The sequence below is a fragment of the Oryctolagus cuniculus genome, chromosome 8 (genome assembly GCF_051225735.1).
Source record: "Oryctolagus cuniculus isolate XC-2025 breed Fujian yellow rabbit chromosome 8, ASM5122573v1, whole genome shotgun sequence".
In the NCBI taxonomy this organism is placed as follows: Eukaryota; Metazoa; Chordata; class Mammalia; order Lagomorpha; family Leporidae; genus Oryctolagus; species Oryctolagus cuniculus.
The window spans coordinates 16,399,825-16,421,618 of NC_142874.1; the positions used below are offsets into that span (position 1 = coordinate 16,399,825).

The 21,794-nt window shown below is 38.7% G+C and overlaps 1 protein-coding gene across 5 annotated transcripts in view; it reads right to left on the reverse strand.

The window, feature by feature from the left end:
- The window catches only part of SPOCK3 (SPARC (osteonectin), cwcv and kazal like domains proteoglycan 3), a 488,449-nt gene that overhangs the window by 301,316 nt on the left and 165,339 nt on the right, over positions 1-21,794 (reverse strand). For 2 of the 5 annotated variants that reach the window (XM_070048215.2, XM_070048216.2), the window contains exon 3: positions 13,636-13,681. The exons of the other annotated variants lie outside the window; for them this stretch is intronic. In XM_070048215.2, coding sequence (XP_069904316.1) covers positions 13,636-13,681 — 46 coding nt within the window. The remainder of the gene's footprint in view (positions 1-13,635; positions 13,682-21,794) is intronic. 5 annotated transcript variants of the gene reach the window in all.

Genomic DNA, 21,794 nt, shown 5'->3' on the forward strand with positions numbered 1-21,794 from the left:
GTGTTAATTACAGAGTTCAACCAGTAGTACTAGACCAAAAAAAAAAAATACTAAAAGGGATAAAGTATTACATTGTGCATCAACAGTCAGGACAAGGGCTGATCAATAAACGGTGCTGGGAAAATTGGATTTCCACGTGCAGAATCATGAAGCAAGACCCCTACCTTTTACCTTACACAAAAATTCACTCAACATGGATTAAAGACTTAAATCTATGACCCAACACCATCAAATTATTAGAGAACATTGGAGAAACCCTGCAAGATATAGGAACAGGCAAAGACTTCTTGGAAAAGACCCCGGAAGCACAGGCAGTCAAAGCCAAAATTAACAATTGGGATTGCATCAAATTGAGAAGTTTCTGCACTTCAAAAGAAACAGGAAAGTGAAGAGGCAACTGACAGAATGAGAAAAAATATTTGCAAACTATGCAACAGATAAAGGGTTGATAACCAGAATCTACAAAGAAATCAAGAAACTCCACAACATCAAAACAAACAACCCACTTAAAAGATGGGCCAAGGACCTCAATAGCATTTTTCAAAATCAGAAATCTAAATGGCCTACAGACACATGAAAAAATGTTCAAGGTCACTAGCAATCAGGGAAATGCAAATCAAAACCACAATGAGGTTTCACCTCACCCCGGTCAGAATGGCTCACATTCAGAAATCTACCAAAAATAGATGCTGGAGAGGATTTGGGGAAAAGGGACACTAACCCACTGTTGGTGGGAAAGCAAACTGGTCAAGCCACTATGGAAGTCAGTCTGGAGATTCCTCAGAAACCTGAAGATAACCCTACCATTCGACCCAGCCATCCCACTCCTTGGAATTTACCCAAAGGAATTTAAATTGGCAAACAAAAAAGCGGTCTGCACCCTAATGTTCATTGCAGCTCAATTCACAATAGCTAAGACCTGGAATCAACCCGAATGCCCATCAACAGTAGACTGGATAAAGAAATTATGGGACATGTACTCTGTAGCATATTATACAGCAGTCAAAAACAATGAAATCCAGTCATTTGCAACAAAATGGAGGAATCTGGAAAACATTATGCTGAGTGAATTAAGCCAGTCCCAAAGGGACAAATATCATATGTTCTCCCTGATCGGCGACAACTAACTGAGCACCAAAGGGGAAACCTGTTGAAGTGAAATGGACACTATGAGAAACAGTGACTTGATCAGCCCTTGTCCTGACTGTTGATGTACAATGTAATACTTTAAATAAATAAACTTTTAATAAAATTATTATGTATGGAGGAAAAAAAAACCTGAAAAGGTATGCACATGGAAAATAGCTTTATACTTACAAACATTCAACCCAAAAGAGAAAAGAATAAATTGCTCTATGCTCCTCAAAAAGTTGAATTACTATATTATCAAAATAATTATTTATTAACATGCACACAATTTGTAGGTGAAGTAATTGCCTAAGTTTATTTCCAGATATGTTATAAAGGCACTTCAGGAAGTTTATGGGAAAATGGAATTTAAAAATCTGCTCATATTGGCCTAAAAATAATCTGAAATCCATGCATACAGATCTTCAAACAGTCCATAAAATTAGCATCGTGGTAAAAAAAAAGAATGATCTTCCAAATTCATCTGCTTCCCTTTGTAGTTCTCTTAGTCTTGACCCCGATCTTTTGCAGTTCTGTTATTGGTTCCATATACAATCCAGAGTGTTATCTGTTTTTGGAGACTTGACCACTTTATCATTATATAATGCCTCTAATCTTCCTTTAACTGGTGCCTGCTCTTTCTGAATGTAATACAGCTACCCCTTTCTTTTTTAATCACTATGTAATAATTGTATAGATATATAGGTTGCATTGTGATAATATGGAATATGTATACAATGTCTAACAATGGAATTGGGGCAAGTTGTATTTTTATTTCCTTAAACATTTATCATTTTTTTTTAAATTGCATTTATTTCAGAGGCAGGGATAGAGAAAGAGCTAAAAATAGACATCGAGACAGAAATAGAAAGTGAGAGTGAGAGAGCTTCCATCTGCTGACGCACTTCCTAAATGCCTAACACGGCTACTTCTGGGTCTCTGGTTGAAGCCAGGAGGCAGGAATTCAATACAAGTCTTCCACCTGGGTGGCAGGAACCCAGTCAATTTAGTCTTCACTGCTGCCCCCAGGTGAGGCCACATGCCCATCCCGCAAATTATTTTATAATTACCATATTTTAAAATTCTTCTTAGCTATTACACACTGTTAAATTTATGGAGCATATTTAATCTACCAAATTAAAATTCTACTTTCCTTAGGAATACGTCTCATGACTTTAAATGCACCTGAAAATACTAGACAGTTTCTTAACTAAAGAATTACATAATTACCTGAAATACATATTACTTCTAATGCTTTAAAATATCCAGCACTCACTAGTAGAAATAAATGTGCTTTAATTATTCACCTTGCAACCATGTAAGTTCTTTTACACATACATTGTTCTAAAAATTTGGATACCATATTATGAAACAATTTATAGCTATACAAAAGAGAACAGTGTGGGATATCTTTCCAGAATAAAAGTACATATGACTTTATATTACTTTAAATTAAGTGCCAGAAGCAACTAGAAATATTTAATATATAGTATTACATACTAGTTTTGTCATCTGCTTGGTAGGAAAATTAGAAGATCTGACAACTGCCTAAAACTAAATACATCCAGAAATTTCCAGTTTAGACAATGCTTTTTTCCCATAGCAAATACTGTTTAAGGAAAATATTTTCAGCTAAAACATATGTTACAGATGCACATTCCCGTTGAGGAGCATGTGTGATGCACGGATGCCTGTCTCAGTGAGGGTATTTCTATGAGGTTTTAAATCTCAGACATATTACTCCATCTCTATGTGGAAAATTCTTGCTAGATACAATCTCCATGCCTCGCTGATAGAACAGGCATTGAAGAATTAATTAGACACTATTATCTACTCAGTGTCACTTCCTTTTGGAATCTGGGTAATATTAATTGCACAATAAATATGACAGATAAAATAATAGATAAATATATATAGGTAGGTAATATACACAAAGATGGAAATATGTGCATTTATATAGTTTGCATACTTTTAATAAATTACTGGTGATTCAACTTTGGGAGGGATGTTATGGGGGGAAGCCATTGTAATCCATATTCTGTACTTTGGAAATTTATATTCATTAAATAAAAGTTTAAAAAAAATAAAAAAAAACACAATTCTTCAAATTCTCCAGTGAAGACTGCTAACAGAATAATCATTTAGCCAATGTTTTTCATATGCAAATTATGTTCTAACTTTATGAAAATGATTATATATGCAAGGTACAAACAAAATATATATTTCAGTGGAAGTTAAATGTTCAAAAAGCTCTACCAAAGTAGATTTTATTGTATTTAGCTAATGAAAGAATAAAAGAAAATTCAAAACTGGTTTGTAAAATATTTGTAAAAACATTTGTAAATTCCAAATTCTTTGGAAGAGTAGTTTCTTCCAAAAATAAGGTAAACACTATAAAGGTTGGAAACATAGGTTGGTTGTGAAAATTTAGAGGACTTCTTTAGAGTGTGCACACACTGTTCTCCCTAGGGTAAGTGATGACAAACGTAACAGGATATAGGGAAGATTGTGGAATGCAAAGCCAGACTGTATCACTCCTGTCAAGTATTGGCACTGCATTGCTTAGATTAGGAGCTTAAATAGATGAATCTTCACCTAAAATGCTTATTTTTTTTTTTTTTTTGACAGGCAGAGTGGACAGTGAGAGAAAGCTCTTCCTTTACCGTTGGTTCACCCTCCAATGGCCGCCGTGGCTGGTGCACTGTGGCCAGCACACCACGCTGATCCAAAGCCAGGAGCCAGGTGCTTCTCCTAGTCTCCCATGCAGGTGCAGGGCCCAAGGACTTGCGCCATCATCCACTGCACTCGCTGGCCACAGCAGAGAGCTGGCCTGGAAGAGGGGCAACCGGGACAGAATCCGGCGCCCCGACGGGAACTAGAACCTGGATGCCGGCGCCGCAGGCGGAGGATTAGCTTAGTGAGCCACGGCACCGGCCTACCTAAAATGCTTATTACAACATTTACTGTAACATATTCATTAGAAGTAGGAAGCAATGCTCTTAAATCTAGATCTGAAATGATGTATCAACACATGGCTACTCAACTTATTCATAAGATAATTTATAAAGATTAGAAAGTATAAAGACAGGGAGTTCTTAATTGGATTAGTGAATGGATACAAACAGCTATATGCTTCAATGCCAGCATTTCTATATTACAAATAAGAAAATGGGGCAGAACCGTGTTCAGGATACTTGAAAGAAAAGTATCTTCTAAATGTGTTATACAAGAAGATTTAACACTATAGTACAACATCTTTCTGGATTATGAGTATACTTTTATGCTATTCCCAAGCAATGGAAATATACCCAATCTACCTAGTCATGTATTTATTAGAAAATAACTACAGAAATCAATTTTATAAACTAAATGCCTATATTCCAAAAACTAGAATGCAGATTGTAAATATCTCATTTCCCCTGTAGTGGAGCAATTTTAAACATGACTCAATATATTTGAGACGATCAACATTTCAGCTACGCGAATCACTGCAGTTTCTGCTATGTCTTGCCATGAAAAGGTGTAGCCTGAGTTGAGAAACAGACTAAAGGTGTGCATGCTGATGAGCAGATTCTGAAGCAGAGTCTCAAAATGAAAGAGAAAATGGCCTTCCAATCAAATCAGACGACTTCAAGCCCTGGCTACAGCACTTCCTGGCTTTGGGACCTTTATCTCTGTCAGCTCCAATTTCACCTGTAAATTAAAGTATATCTACATTTCAAGGTTAGTATAATGATTGTTTTATATGCAACACCTGATGTATAGGAAGCACATGTTCAATGGAATGAATAATTTTATCTTAGGGGTTTTCTTGCTTCTCTAATCCATTTTCAAAACCCTTTGGCACCTGCTCCTGGCACTGGATCTGAAAAGTGAATAGGTTATTTAAAATTCCCTGACATTTCTGGCAACCTTCAAAAGAACTACTCTTTTGGGACATACATGCTGGTACTGCAGAACAGAATGACTGAAAGGAATCATTTTGACAAGGCATGGCTAGTACCATGAGATTCTAAATTGTAGCATTCAAAACACAGACATATCCATACCCACTGAAGAGTATTATTTAAAAAAAAAAAAACATTTATTTGAAAGGCAGACTGTCAGAGAGAGAGAGAGAGAGACAGGCAGAGAAAGAGATAAAGAGATCTTCCATCTGCTGGCTGACTCCCCAACTTGCTGTAATGGCAAGGCCTGGCCAGGCTGAAGCCAAGAGTCTATCATTTCATCTAGGTCTCCCATGTGTGTGGCAGTGGTCCAAGTACTTGGGCCACCTTCCACTGCTTTTCCAGGTCCATTAGCAAGGAAATGGATTGGAAGCAGGGCACCTGGGACTTGAGCTGATGCTCCGATATGGGATGCTGGCACTGCAAGCAGTGGCATGACCCACTGAGCCACAATGCTGACCTTGAATAGTATTTTCCAAAGTCAGCAAATTACCCCTATTGGTGAGGATGTCAAAAAAATTGAAACATTTGGGTATTGCTGGTGGGAATGTAATAGGGTACGGTTGCTATGAACAATATGGTGGTGCCTCAAATAATTAAATAGAATCACCATATGCTCCATAAGTCACAACTCTGGGGATATACTCAAAAGAACTGAAAATAGAGACTCAAACATTTACACGAACATAACATGTTCATAGCAACATTATTCACAATAGCCAAAAGGTGGAAGTAACCCAGTGCTGCTCAGTGGATGAGTGGATAAACAAGACGTGGTGGATATGGGCAATGCAGTGTTACTCAGTCTGTTACCAAGGAGGGAAATTTTGACACAGGCTGCAGCATGGATTCACCCGAGGACATAATAACCCAGTCACAAAAGGACATAAATGAGAAACCTAGCGAGGTATGATCCACAGAAACAAGATATAGAATACTTGTCAATGGCCAGGAAGAAGGGATAATGCAGTTATTGTTTCATGGATATGGTTTCTATTTATACCCACGAAACCCTAAAGAAAAGAAACATTACATGGGAGATGAAAGGAGTTCTGGAGACGGATGGTGGTGATGGCCACACAGCAGTATGAAGGAATTCAACATCACTGCACATTCAAAAATGGAAAATTGCTATGCACACTGCAGTATTCTAAGAAGTAAAATACCACACACACACACACACACACACACACTGTCCAGGCTCTGCTCCAGATTATTTAAACCGCTGTGTTCAGGGATCATCAAGCACAGCCGACCACACTTCCGGAGTGGCTGAGATAAATTTTCGTGCCTGAACAGGGCTGAGGATCACTCCTCTGGTCAGTGGAGGATTCCTGTTAAAAATCACCATTACGACTGGACAGCTGCAGTTTTTCAGTGTTCACAGTACTGATCACTGTGCAGATTAACAAGGTTTGAGGTAGGAATATAATTTCTTAATTCACTGAACATCTTCAAAATGAACTTGATCAACCCATGCTCTATAAGTTTAATTCACAATTTGGCAACAGGACACATCACTGAAAAGAAATCAATAGACTTTGACTTCCTGCACACGTAGGTGGGCTACTGTGATATGAACCAAATGAAGTATTATTAATCTCAGTATAATTTTATGAATCAAATCCAGAGTTTTTATAATTTTTATTATTCCATCAAGAAAGAATTCCTATTTGATATAACCCAAAACAACCTAAAATTCCTAATTAGTGCACTGGATAGACAATAAAGCAAAACAAATTAAATATCATCTTTATATAAGGAAGTCATAACTGGATAAGAAAAAGGAAATTAATTCCTCACTTAGAAGCCCTATACAGTTCTTATAGACTCAATCTGCCCTGCAGTAAGTAAGTCTGTACTGTGATTTTCTAGGTTGAATACAATTTTGTAGCAGGTTTATCTTAGCATTTCAGAGGGCTCCATGCTCCCAGGGAGGATATAACCAAGGGAGGATATAAACTGACATGATGGTTATTAGCACTTGAATGCTCTAACAGTAATTTGTGCAAAATGATACCAAAACCCCCAAATCATTTCATCCAAGTGGATCAAATAACAGTCCAGATCAAAATAACATTTCGAAGTTTACACTTTTCAAAGATAAAGGCATTTATATTTGCATATTGCTCCCACTGAATTTCAACTCCGGAAATACCAATTTCTCCATTAGAAATATGCCAGAAGGCCAGAGCTCTTAAACAAAGCAGCATTATGATACCACTATGCCTCTATTGTGAAGCATGAATCAGACCTATCTGTTGTTTCAGAATTCTACCAATAATTACCATCTAGGAACACACACACACACACACATACACACACACACAGGTCCACACTGTAAACAATCCCTGCTTAACCCAGTAGAAATTAAAGGCATCTCGGAGACAGCCAATGCCTATGTTGCCTCATCTGTGCAACTTGTGTCTTAGGTAGGGAAATGCAAATTAAAAGGGAAACAGAAATTGGGGGTTGCATTTTCTCAAACACTAGTCTTTTTCAGTTTCAGAAATAATTACAGCCGTACTCCTATGATCAGCTTTGTTCACTGAAGGAGAGACAAAGCTCCAGACAAAACCTCAATCGCTTTTCCCTTGTAGCCAGAGACTGGGTGTAAAGGGACTTGTCAGGCCATGGCTGTTGTTACACGAGAGACATTCTGCAAATGAATGGGGAAAATGATGGGAATCGGATGAAACTCGGAGAACTTATTATAAGATAAAAACAAAAAACTGTTGACCAGTACATGGCTGCGTGTATGCCTGCCCTTCATTCTGTCCTTGCAAAACTGGCTCAGCCAAGTGCAAGATCAATGGTTTGCATTTATTCTGCAGAGCACATTTTGAGCAGCTGCAGTTTAGGAATGGTTCTTCCCGTATCTCTTCTCCTTCTGAAGTTTTGTTACATGAAATGGGTCTAGCTGAGCCCCAGGAGTCACAGTGCCCCAGGAGTCACAGAGAGGCCCTGGTTTAGAAGCTGCCATACTTCTCAAACTGCTGCAAAAAGATCAGTGGATGCTGACCCGCAGTGAAACTAGTCCCATACGCCCAGGAATCTGCCAGAGAGTGGAAACACACCCGTGACATAGAACTGACTGTTCTGAAATATCTGGATCCATGCAAATGCATCTCCTTGACTACCAGTTTATTAAGAATAATTCACTGCCATGGTAGGTACCAGAAGGAACAACTCCCAATCAGTCCGGAGTGTAAAGACACAGAAATAAAGAACAAAATGTTTTCACTTACAACTCTTTCATATCAGGTTGAAATGTCTATCATATTCTGGGGAAATGGTTTATTAATTTTTTTCTTATACATATTCATTTTTATTTGAAAGGGAGAGCAGGAGAGAAGGAGCAGGAAGGGGAGAGAGAGAGAGAGAGAGAGAGAGAGAGAGAGAGAGAGAGAGAGAAACGGAGATCCTTCACAGGGGGATTCATTCCTCAAATGCCCACAGATGCCAGGGCTGGATCAAGCCAAAGCCAGGTACCTGGAACTTCATCTGGGTCTGCCCCATCATATGGGTGGCGGGGACCCAAGCACCAGAGCCATCACCAGCGATCTCCAGGTGTGCACATTAGCAGGAAGCTGGATCAGCAGGGGAGGCGCCAGGACTCAAATCGATACTCACACATACCACGTGGGTGTCCCAAGCAGCTTCTCAACGCTTGCACCAAATCCCTGCTCTGGAAAAGGACTTTTGAATAAAATGTGATATTTGAAGATTTAGCACTTTAGTCTGAGCTGATTCTCTAATTCACTTTTAGGAATCACTCTATAATTTTAGTGACTCTATGATACACACCCAAATTAATCCATGACCAAAACCAAAGTAAGGCTAACATAGTGGAAAGAAAAAATGTAAAGATTTTTAAAAACTACAGCATATTTATGGTGCTCACTCTAGCTTCATTTTCCTTTTTTATTTTTTGCTTTTTTTGCACACAATTACCTTGTATTTTATTACTGTAAGTCACTGACTTTACCTTTTTCCAGAATTGTCTATATCCAAAGTTGGGAGGAAAAGTGTTTCCAGACTTAGCCCATTACATTTTTGCCTTTCTTTATCTGCTACTGAAAGATGGATACAGTGATAGCTTTAAAAGGCATCTTCACACAGCTCAGATGTAACTGTTAAGTTCAACAAATTGCTTGTTCTTGAAGATAATCTACTGCTAGAGTCTATCCAGACAATACCAAAATATCTTGCTGCCATTCTTTAATGGGATTGTTCGTTTTTCTCACGTTTATAGACTCAGTACTTTCAGCCTCCTGATCTGTTACGGTGTTTCTGTCCATCTGCAGGGTTAACAACTTTCACTACACACATGGACTGTCTCTTACAGTTCTTTCCTAGAATGTGGTTGTCCCACATCTGGTTGCTTTAACTCGTGGTTCTTTTAGAATAATTTTTGATTTGCTTGACCTTACCATAAAAACAGCAATGGATACTTGTTGTCTCAGTTCTCAAGACTGTTTAGAATTCGTCAGGCCCAACAGCGTCTTCCTTACTTAAAACTCCTTAGCATAGACTGAGGTGTCAGACTTTTGGTTTTGTTAGTCTTTGATTTCACTGTCTCATTCTAATGCTGATATTAATGCCCAAAATTAATGCCACAGTTTCCCTTTCTTTTAACTCTCTTTATTTTTCAATAACTAAAATTTTTCTTTTGAAAAAAGTTTAATGTGCCAAAAACATTATGGGTTTCTGCAAAGTTTTAATTTGATTTCCAAGAGCTAGAAAAGAAAACATTGATAAAACAGCATCCGGATATTTGTCGACCAAAATGATGCCAATTTGTAAATTAAAATGTCAAAAAAAAAGAGAAAAATTGATAATGATGTGAATTCCTGCTTCTGTTTATTTGCCATAGTAAACACAGGCTTTTAAGCCTTATTCTACAAGATGCATGTCCTCATTAAAATCAGGTTTCAGTTGGCTTCTGTTGTATCAACTCATGATTAACCACACTAATGGAGAGAAGTAATGGCACGGAAAATTCAATGTGGACAAATCCAAAGAAATTTTGTGTATCTTTTCTTAAATTTTGCAGCAGACGCACCATCATCAAAATAGTGTTGGGGCGTGTGTTGTGGAGCACTGGGTTAGGCCATCACCACTTGGAAGCCCATATCCCACTTCGGGGTGCTGGTTCCAGTCCTAGCTGCTCTGTGTCCAACATAACTCTCTGTTAAGGAACCTGGGAGGCAGCGGATGATGGCTCAAATATTTGGACCCCTGTTACTCAGGTGAGGGACTTGGATACAGTTCCCAGTTCCCAGATTTGCCCAGATCTGGCTTCTGCAGTCATTTAGGGACTGAACCAGTAGATGGAAGAAGGATCTCTCTCCTCTTCCTCACTCTCTCCAGCCCTCCCCTTCCCCCCTCCTTCATTCTGCCTTTCAAATAAATAAATCAGTCTTGTCAAAAAAAATAGTAACACTTAGTCTGACCTGAAATTATTATAGTTTCCCAAAACTATTACTGTTTAGGTGGTTTTCTTTTTTTAAAAAAAGCAAACTGGAAACGTGATTGATGAACAGAAGCTAACAGTATATTTAAAAAATTGTCGCAGCTCCACTGAAATGTGGATAAAGTATGTGTAAACAATCGGTGCATTTTTACCTAGAAGAGTTTGCAGGTAGAAATGCTTGCTTGTGGATGTAAATATGTATCTATATGTTCATGTATGTACTTAATTTATGTGCAGTTTACATAAATATGCAGAAAAGTTATGACAATAATATTATGAAGCATTGATAAGCATTTTCATTAGTGATACTTTAATTTCCACATACTTTATAGAATATTTTATACAAACTGAAGGAAAAGGCAACTTAAAATATATATGGTGGGACCGGGGCTGTGGCGCATTGGGTTAACGCTCTGGCCTGAAGCACTGGCATCCCATATGGGAACCAGTTCAAGACCCGGCTGCTCCGCTTCCAATCCAGTTCTCTGCTATGACCTGGGATAGCAGAGGAAGATGGTCCAAGTCCTTAGGCCCCTGCACCCATGTGGGAGACCCAGAAGAAGCTCCTGGCTTTGGATCAGCATAGCTCCAGCCGTTGTGGCCAGTTGGGGAATGAACCATCGGATGGGAGACTCTCTCTCTCTCTCTCTCTCTCTCTCTCTTCCTCTCCTCTCTCTGTGTAACTCTGACTTTCGAATAAATAAATAAATCTTTCAAAAAATTAAATAAATATGGTAAAAATGGTATAAATACCAGAAAAATAAGTAATTCCAAATATTTTCCTCAATGTTTTCAGGCAACATGTATCCCCTCAAAAAAAAAAAAAAAAAAAAAAAGGAAGAGAGAAATAGGAGAAAATCAACTTCTATTGATAATAGGATTATCCTTAAACAATGAAGAAGCAAAATATATTAAAAATCATAACCTCTCATAAAAATGTGCTGTTATTTCATATTCAACAGATCAATCAGCTTTTGAAACAGATAGATACTTGACGGAAGAGTCTGTCATCAAGAAAAGAACTAGAAATTAACATATCTCAAGTCTTCCATCCAGATGACAAGCACTGTCTGTCTTATTCAGATCCAGGTGGGAACAGGATAAATTGGCTTGCTCCTCAGTGTGAGTCACAACTGATTCAGTTAATTTGACTCAAAAGCAAAAACAACATGTGTATCTCAATTTACTTTTTTTCTATTTTCATTTTTTAAATGAAATATTCTCATGTGTGTTAACTATAATATGCTCATTCAAAACTCAAGATCTGAGAATCTATAAAATATTAACACACAGGAATAAAGCAAATAGTTGTTCTTAATGTTTGTTAAGGTAAAAGCTATTTTTAAAACACAGACTTCCAAGTATCATTGTTATGCCATTATTTCGTTTTAATTCTATCATATGAGTGGCAGCAGGGCACAGTGGTTAGGGTGAGGAAATGGGGTTTGGGGCTCAGACTGTGTGACCTCAAATCCTGGCCCTAACACTCTGTAGGACTCTCACCCAGAAAGGAGCTTAACCTGCTTTCAAGCCCCAGCTTCCTCGTCTGCCTTGTGGAATTACTGAGATGATTAAGTGAATACAGGCACACACACACAAAATCAAATCCTTGCAATTGTGACTGAATATAGGACATCCTTCATAAATATTAGCTATTATCCTATCATGAATTGTTCCTTGCCTGATAAAAATGATTTTTTTAACAAGCTAGAGGTTAAAAGCCTGTTTAAAATTTAAAGTAAATCAGAATTATGGTATATCTCAGTTGAAATCCTCCCCTAAAGCAGTCATTTCTTTTTAAATGAGAGATAAATCAGAACACAGTCACACACACAAAAAGGAAAAACCAAAGTGTCTTTATTATAACTGGATGCACCAAGTATGGCAAATTTAATTCTTAACATCCGTTTCATGGATAACTCCCATTTTTCAAGGTTTATGATTCCATCATAAAAATTCATTTCCCAAGAAAGCTGGCAAATACATCTCAGTCTGCATGTCATTATTTTTTCATTGCCTGTCATCTAATGTACTGGCTTTACTTATTGGTAACCAAGTCAACATTAGTCTGTGGGCTTTTTTTTAGAATTTTAAAAGACAGATTGCACAAATTAAAAAACTGGTAACAATAGTGAAACCACACAGGTAATTTCCATGGGGGACTGAATGTGAATGACTTTCAGACCCCAGGTGAGCATCTGTGTTGCTGAGAGTCTGTGGCGAAGTCCACACAGGCTGGTTCTCACCCTTGGAGGCTTGGGTCATCCCAAAGAGGAAGTCAAGGACGGGAAACAGCAAAAACCAAAAACCCCCTTCAGTGATCTCCTGTGGCTCCATCACTCAACAGTTCACCCACATAGTCTGGAAAACGTTGCCTATTTTTAAATGTTAGCACTTCATGGAATCTCATCTTCCACCTTCCTATAACCTATGGAAAGCAGAAAGCCCCCTGGTTCTAATACTGTAGAATTTAATACATAAATCTCTTCGGTCATTAATGTAACCAACCCTGCACGGAGTTTGATGTTTGAATCCCCAGTGCACACCTGGGAAACCATTTTCCCTGCTTCTCTGCTTAGGGTAAGTGAGGAAAACTGCAAGCTGTGCATTCAGGGGTGGGGTCCCTCATCTTATAAAAGGCTTTTCCTTTTGACTTTTGCTAAGGCCTAACAGAAACTAATTGGATTGGTCTGGCCCACTTTCAGTACCATCATGTATTAATAGGAAAACAGGCAGAAAAGTCACCCATTTGGGAATTTTGCACAAATATCTCTGTTATCTGTGAACACACTTGAACCTGGGCTGAAGTGACTTGCATGAACCAGCAAGCAGGAACATGGGGAGGATCAGAAGCCCACATAAGGAACCTGACTCATGTATAAAAATGAAAGGCATCCCAACATAATCATGATCCTAATTAGCTTATTGGTAATTATATTACACTGGTAGGGAAGCAATTGCAGCATCAATTTTTCCAGTCATGTAAGTTCTCCTATTTAAAATTAAGCAGACAATAAATATAATCTTCAAAGTACCACGGTTATAAAATGTAAGATTTTTATTTTAAAATAATTAGACTCTTACCCTGATCAAAGGGTTTCCCTGGACTCCAGGTGCGGAAATAATCATCCTATGGGGGGAAATAATGTGGATTGAATATACATGAGTGATTAAAATGTACGGATTCATATAAAATCTAAAATTAAATATGAGACACAGAAGCAATATACAAACCTCTACTTCCTGTAATGGCAAGCAGCAAATTATAAAATAAATAAATAAAAAAATGAGAAAGAACAAGAGAAAAAGAATAGTTATCAAAAAGAAACACACTGTTTACAAGTTACAGAAGCATCTTTCAATAAATGTATTCATGTTCATTGCAAGACAATGGTTACCATAACAATTTAACTATTTTTGGTCACCATGTCTCCTAAATGTTATAATCCATGGCTTTCTATTGTAATTCAATGTGTAATATAACATGCAGATAATTATCTTAAGCTAACAAGCTATAAAGTATCTTACCAGTTTCCAATTATACAACTTCATTTTCCACTAGCACAATAGTAAATGGAACCATTAATATAAGAAGGAAAATATCAAGTGATTCCGCAGTAGCCCATAGAGTGTAAATATGCTTCATGCAAATCATTCACATGTTAATTGAATAGCTAAGGAGTTCATCAAAATGCAACTGGGCGCTTGAAAAAACAGCACACCTAATTAAATCCTGCCTAACATGTGAATCTTTAATACAGAAAAGAACCAGTAAAGTATATTCATTGTATTTTTCATAAACCTCAATGTATAACACAAAACTGGAGCAATGTGTATTGAAAAGAATAAAAAAAGCAATGCCAAATAGATTAAATCTATTTTATTTTCCGTTTTTATCACTCTAAAAGCTTTGTAAAAGTACTTCATCCATAGTATCCTCTATTGTAAACAAACACTGTTTCACAGATAAACTAACAAACTGTTTTCACTAGAGCCATCAGCTATAAGAAACAGGGGCACAACGGTGACACCATAGCATTTACCAGTGGCACATTCTTAGACCCACCAAAGTCTGGCAGGCAAAAGGCCTGGGAACCTGGACAATCCACAAAAGCCATACAGACATCCATTGCATTTTCTTCTAACCTCTTTCAATCCTCTTCCTTTCTTTTTTTTTTAAGATTTATTATCTATTTGTAAAAGGCAAAAGATTTATATGATCTGAAGAGAAACTAGAGTATAGATTTATTATTTATTTGAAAGGCAGAACAAGAGTGGATACAGAAAGGGAGAGAGACCTGCCAGCTACTAGTTCACTCCACAAACAGTCGAAACACCCAGGGCTAGGCCAGGCCAAAGCCAGGAACCAAGAATTCTATCTGATTCTAGTTGGATTCTTCCACACGGGTGCAGGGATCCAAGAACTGGGACTATTTTCCACTTCCTTCCCAGGTAGGAAAGTGGATCAGAAGCAGAACAGCAGGAACTGGAAGCACAGTTCTGATATGGGAGGACGCCATCGCAATCTGTGGTTTACTCAGTTGTACCACTAGGTTGGCCCCCAATCCTCTTGAGAATTTCTTTGCTAGCACTCTCCAGTGTATTACACAGGGAGTGTAGTACACACTTTTAAAAAATCTACGTATTTGAAAGCAGAGTGAAAGAGAGAGAAATCTCCGCCAACCTCTGGTCCAGTGCCCAATGGTGGCAATACCTGGGATTGGGGATGGCGGAACCTCGTAGTTGGAACCTCATCGGCATCTCACAAAGCATTGGTAGGAACCCCAGTATGCGGGCCATCATCCACCCTTGCAGGAAGCTGGATGGGAAGCTGGAGAGCTGAGACGTGAACCAGACACTCTGATATGGGAAAGGAGGATCCCGGTCAGCACTGCACCACAACATCCGCCCCCATGTTTTATTCATGGAAATAAAGGAAATCATTCAACTTATTTATGAAAAAAATCTACATTTTGTTTCAAAGGATTTTCTATTGTGACTGCTCACTACCAACTTCTGCACGCAGACCCAGCCAATTTCAAAAGAAAAGCCATAGAAGGCATGTTTGGCAGTTGTACATTTATGCCCAGAGTTAGCTTAAGCGAGGGGGTGAATTCTGGTATCCATGCTAATATTTTCTGCATGAAATTATCCGGGGCTATGACGGGATAAAGAAAATGTGGTACATATACACTATGGAATACTATTCAGCCACAAAAAAGAATGAAGTCCTGTTTTTTGCAACAAAATGGATGCAACTGGAAACCACTAGGCTTAGTGAAATCAGCCAGTTTCAAGAAGACAGCTATCATGTGCTTTCTTTGATGACATGGCAGCTAATATAGAATGCCAAAAAATGACAGAAATGAAATGGTCATTTGGGGATATGATTGCTGTTTTAGCCCTTGTTTGTACTCCTATGGAACTGAGGGCCTTATACATTTTACTTGTTGAATACTACAAATAGTGTTGAGTTAAGCTTGTGACTGTAGAGTGGATTTAAATGGTATCTTACAAAAACTGATGAAGACAGTTTATGGAGGGAGGGGAGAGAGGAGGGGAGGGAGGAAAATGCGGTTGTCTTCTTGGAACTGTACCTATGGAATGTATAAAGTGAATTCTCTTTGTATTAGTAATAATAATAATAATAAACTTGATGGCAGACAGGAAGTAACAGTGCAGGTCTGGAAGTTTCTTTAGAAATTTAGCTCTCACGGACAAAATCGGAAGACATCCCCACAATGAAAGAAACATATGAGGGAGGGGAGGGAAGGGAAGCGAAGGGAGGGAAGGGAAGGGAAGGGGAGGGGAGGAAAGGGGAGGGGAGGGAAGGGGAGAAAAGGGGAGGGAGGGAAGGGAGGGAGGGGAGGGAGGGGAGGGGAGGGGAGAAAAGGGGAGGGAGGGGAGGTGAAGGGAGGGGAGGAAAGGGAAGGAAAGGGAGGGGAGGGAAGGGAGGGAGGGGAGGGAGGGAGGGGAGGGGAGGGAAGGGAGGGGAAGGGAAGGGAAGGAAAGGGAAGAGAAGGGAAGGGAAGGGAAGGGAAGGGAGGGGAGAGGAGAGGAGAGGAGGGGAGGGGAGAGGAGGGGAGGGGAGAGGAGGGGAGGGGAGAGGAGGGGAGGGAAATCTGGTAAATGTTGCATGAAGTGAACTTTCGAAAAGCCTGTATTGAGGACTGTGATTAATGCAAGAAGTCATGCGCTACTGCTATCACCTTGGGCCATTTTGGTATTATAGCCTTGCCAGCTGCATCACCCAAAAAGATGGGGTAAGGTTTTATTACAGTAATGATTCCACTCATATAAGCATCAAAGAGCCCTAGAAGATAGACTAGTTATGCAATTAAAATTGTTAACATTGAAGTTGGGTGATGTGAATGCAACACTTTTAACACAATACTCAACGTCTAAAATACTGAAGATCCGTATAGATGAGCAGGGATTAGGTAAACACAAGAAAATACATCAAAAATTTCACGGGAAATGGAATCCAATGGTAAGTTTGTCTTGGTGCACAATATATATATATATTTTTTTTTGACAGGCAGAGTGGACAGTGAGAGAGAGAGACAGAGAGAAAGGTCTTCCTTTGCAGTTGGTTCACCCTCCAATGGCCGCCGCGGCCAGCGCGCTGATCCAATGGTAGGAGCCAGGTGCTTCTCCTGGTCTCCCATGGGGTGCAGGGCCCAAGGACTTGGGCCATCCTCCACTGCACTACCTGGCCACAGCAGAGAGCTGGCCTGGAAGAGGGGCAACCGGGACAGAATCCAGCGCCCTGACCGGGACTAGAACCCGGTGTGCCGGCGCTGCAAGGCGGAGGATTAGCCTAGTGAGCCGCGGCGCCGGCCGGTGCACAATATTTTGAAATCCATGCATATAAGGGGTCTCCAAAAAGTTCACAGAAGTGTATAATAAGAAAAATTTGTGCATGGATTTCAAAAACATTGTTTCAAAATAAATTTATATTCTAATTCCATTTGCCATGAACTTTTCAAAACAACCTCATATATTAAAAATACCACAGTGAAATCTAATCTGACTGCATTTAATTAATTTCTTTCTGGATATTATGACTGTGTTTGGTTAGTTTGGGATATACCTATATAAAAATCTATAATCACAGTTTAAAACATGAACTTGGTTCTTTTGGCTATGTCAAGGGCATCCTCAAAGTGTGGCCACTGCAGGGATCTAATAGTGTGGAAATGCAAAGTCCTTTGCCTATTGCCTACTGGGCTATTTTTAGACACATTCTTATGTTCTCCAGTCACTGGCCTTGTTTTCTTGTTTTGTTTGGCTTGGTTTTTGTTGTTGTTGTTTGTTTTTTGCGTTTTCTTGCTTAACTTCACTAAGTCTAAGGAATTTTTTTCAGGATGAGATAGAGCACTGTTTTTACTTAAGTGTTCACTTAGGCACAGTATCTTCTATTCCCAAACCATCTGTATAACTACTAAGTGTTCTCTGGCTTCAGTTTAGATCTCATATAAGCCAACCACGGATTCAACAAACAACTGCAAGAAATGTCCCCAGCTGGAAACATTCAAGTTTAGACCACTGCAACCAAGCCCAAATAACAAAGACCAGGAGAATTTAATAGTGTATACCTTTGAACATTTTCTACTTAAAGAAATATCAGTTGTTAGTTTTTCAAAAATCATTATCTTAGTAAGAAAATTTGCATGTTATACTATTTCTGTTGTCTTTTTTCTTGTTATAATGATGTATCTTTTTTCTGATTTTAAATAAAATAAATATTTGATAGGGAACACAGTTTCTCAACTTTAGGATTGTTGATATTTTTGGCAGGATAATTCTTCACTGTGCTGGAACATAGGGGCACCTGCTTTGTCTACACCCATAAGATCTCAGCAGGGACGTTCCCGAAGGTATGGCAAACAAATGTCACCAGACACTGCCAAATGTCCTCTGGGGGAACAGCACCCATCTGAGGACCATTTGTGTAGAGTTATTGGGAAAAACAGAAACAACAATGAGTCCAAACACCCTGCAACAGGAACTGCTCCCAGTAACAGATTTTCTCCTCAAGTGCTTTATAATAGGAAAGCAGTGGGTGATGGCCCAATTACTAGGGCCCCTGCAACCCACATGGGAGACCCCAAATAATGTTCTGGTTCCTGGCTTCTGCCTGGCCCAGCCCCAGCTGTGGCAGCCACTGGGGGAGTGAACCAGCAGATGGAAGATGGATCTCTATCCCTCCATAAATGTGCCTTTCAAAAAAATAAATCTTTTAAAAAAAAGATTGACAGGATATCCTTAAATATTTTCAGAACTAACTTTTATATATGATTACTAAATCTGGAAACCTTAGTCTCAGAGAAAGAAAAATATTCAACTATAACACTGCCAACTATATGTATTGACAGTTTATCATTACAATGATTATCTTTGTAATATCCTAAAGTTGAGAAACTGTGCTCCCTATCCAAATACTCATTTTATTTAAAACCAGAAAAAATACATCATTAAAACAAGAAAAAAGACCACTGAAATAGTGTAACATGAAAATTTTCTTACTATGATAATGTTTTTTGGAAAGCTGTAATGCACAACATTATAGCATCAACTCCATACTATAAGCAAAAAGGAATCTCTTACAATAGTACTGTCTTTGATTTTATTTAAATCCATAGATTCCCCTGATATCACATTCCTTGCTCTTAAGTAATTTAGAATTATATCTTATTATATTAATATCTATGAGTTCATGTTTACTGTGATGTACTAATTTTTATGTTTTTTCCAAAATTTTTTACTTCCCCTTGACAGATTTTATTTCAAAATTATTTTCTAGAATTTTTTAAAATGTTATCTAAAAATTCCATTTTATTCACATAAGTGTCTGTAAAATTCTTAAATTTTTAATTTTAATTTGTTTTTAACAGATTCAGTGTGATTTGTAGATACAATTCTAGGAACATAATTGATACCTCCAAAAGCAATAGTGCTTTATCAGTGATCTCAGTCATATAACAATTATCTCAAATTACAAATTAACTAGCATCAAAAAATTAATATTTAAGCAAATGCCAGGGATGAGCACTTAGCCTATGGATTAAAATGTCCATGTCCCACATTCGAGTGCCTGGGTTTGATTCCTAATTCCAGCTCTGGACTCTAGCTTCCTGACAATGCAGACCCTGCAGGCAGCACTGTTGGCTCAAGGAATTGCATTCCTCCCACCCACATGGGATACCCACAGGGGATACCCGGATAATGTGTTTGCTCCCGACTTCAATCCCAGCAATTGTGGGCATCTGGGGAGTGAGCCACCAGAAGGAGGTTGCCTGTCTCGCTCTATCACTCCAGTAAAGAAAAAAGAAAGTTGAGAAAACATCAGAACCAATATGAAGATTTAAGGATCAACCGATCTAGATATAAATGTCCAAATTCTAGCTTAACAATTTTGATTAATGAATTAGACTGAAATATATATATATATATATATATATATATAGACGGCACCGTGGCTCATTTGGTTAATCCTCTGCCTGCAGCACCAGCATCCCATATGGGCGCCGGGTTCTAGTCTTGGTTGCTGCTCTTCCAGTCCAGCTCTCTGCTGTGGCCCGGGAAGGCAGTGGAGGATGGCCCAAGTGCTTGGGCCCTGCACCCCATGGGAGACCAGGAGAAGTACCTGGCTCCTGGCTTCGGATCGGTGTAGTTTCGGTAGTAGAGGCCATTTGGGGGAGTGAACCAACGGAAGGAAGACCTTTCTCTCTGTCTCTCTCTCTCACTGTCTAATTCTATCTGTCAAATAAATAGATAAAAACAAAGAAAATATTGATTAAACTGATATCATATGAGAAAATTGAATTTTGAATAAAAGACATGGTGTTAGGAAGAAGATGACAACACATGGTTGTGGGAAAATCTCTTGGTAATTCTATTGTGACTCCTGCTGCTTGATACCAAATGAGCACACAGTCTGATCTAATTGAAGTTCCAAGGTCATATCATGATGTTATTTTATTTCAACTCTTCCAACAAACATTTATTGTGCTTCCAATAGATGTTAAGGAAAAGGTGATTGAGTGGTGCATGGAGTGTTACTTTGAGGAGAATACACTCTAATGTGAGAGCCAGAGGTACTCAGAATGGACCAGGCAGGTGGAGAGAAACTTGCTCAAAGCCTGATGGAAGAAAGTCGAGACAGGAAAAGAACCTCATGTTGCACCTGAGAAGTTTTCAGTGAAGGCGACTTGCAAACACGTGCATACAGAACACAGAAACCCAGCAAGCTGACTTCCCAGGGTCTCCAAAAGATTATCTGATCTTCCCTAACTTTAATCTGTGATAGCACAGAGTAGATAATTCTCTATGAGGCTCTCTTCCAGTTGTTTTCCTTACTGTATGGGGGGTCATGGAAAATGGGTATTATGAAAAAAAATCTATGCATGAATTTCAAAATGATTTCCACCAAAATAAACTTATATTCTCATTCCATTTTTCCAGTAATTTTTTGAAGATCACATATATATAGAAACCAAGTCAGTTTCTCCTCCTGGATTTTTGTTTCATCCCTACTCATCAGGTTCCCTGAATCCAAACCTACCTGAGTTCCCAAACATAGTCTGTATTTGGTTACCTCCTGCTTCCGAGCAACCATCACTAATAACCAATTCCTTCTTTGCACAACCCTGTATAAGACAAGAAAAAGGACCCTAATCTCAAATTCTATGTATGTAGGGTGTAACCACACACACACACACACACATACACACTTAGGTGGAGTGTTACTTATCCTCTTTCTGAGAAGGAAAGATTGTATCAGAAGTCTGGAGCTAACATGTCCTATGTATTTTCAAGCATTAAGTCAACCAGCAAAATGTTTATATTTGGGGGAAATGAGAAATTCATAAAAAATACTGATTATTAACCTTTCTAGAACCATTCTACATTGTTTTTAAAATCTTTAAGTTCAAAGCATGGTAAGCTGTTATTCTACTTCTTTTAAGATTTGCTTTTTCAGAGATTTATTTATTTGTTTGAAAGGCAGAATGACAGAGGCTGAGAAGAGGAGAGAGCAAGAGTGAGAGCGACAGTGAGAGAGATCTTCCACTGGTTGGCTCACTACTCAAATATCACAACAGCTGGAGCCAAGTCAAATCAAAGCCAGGATCCCAGAGTTCCATCCTGGTCTCCCACAGGGACGGCAGAGGCCCAAGTACTTACATCAACCCCCACCACCTTCCCAGGTGTACTAGCAGGGAGCTGAATCAGAAGTGGAG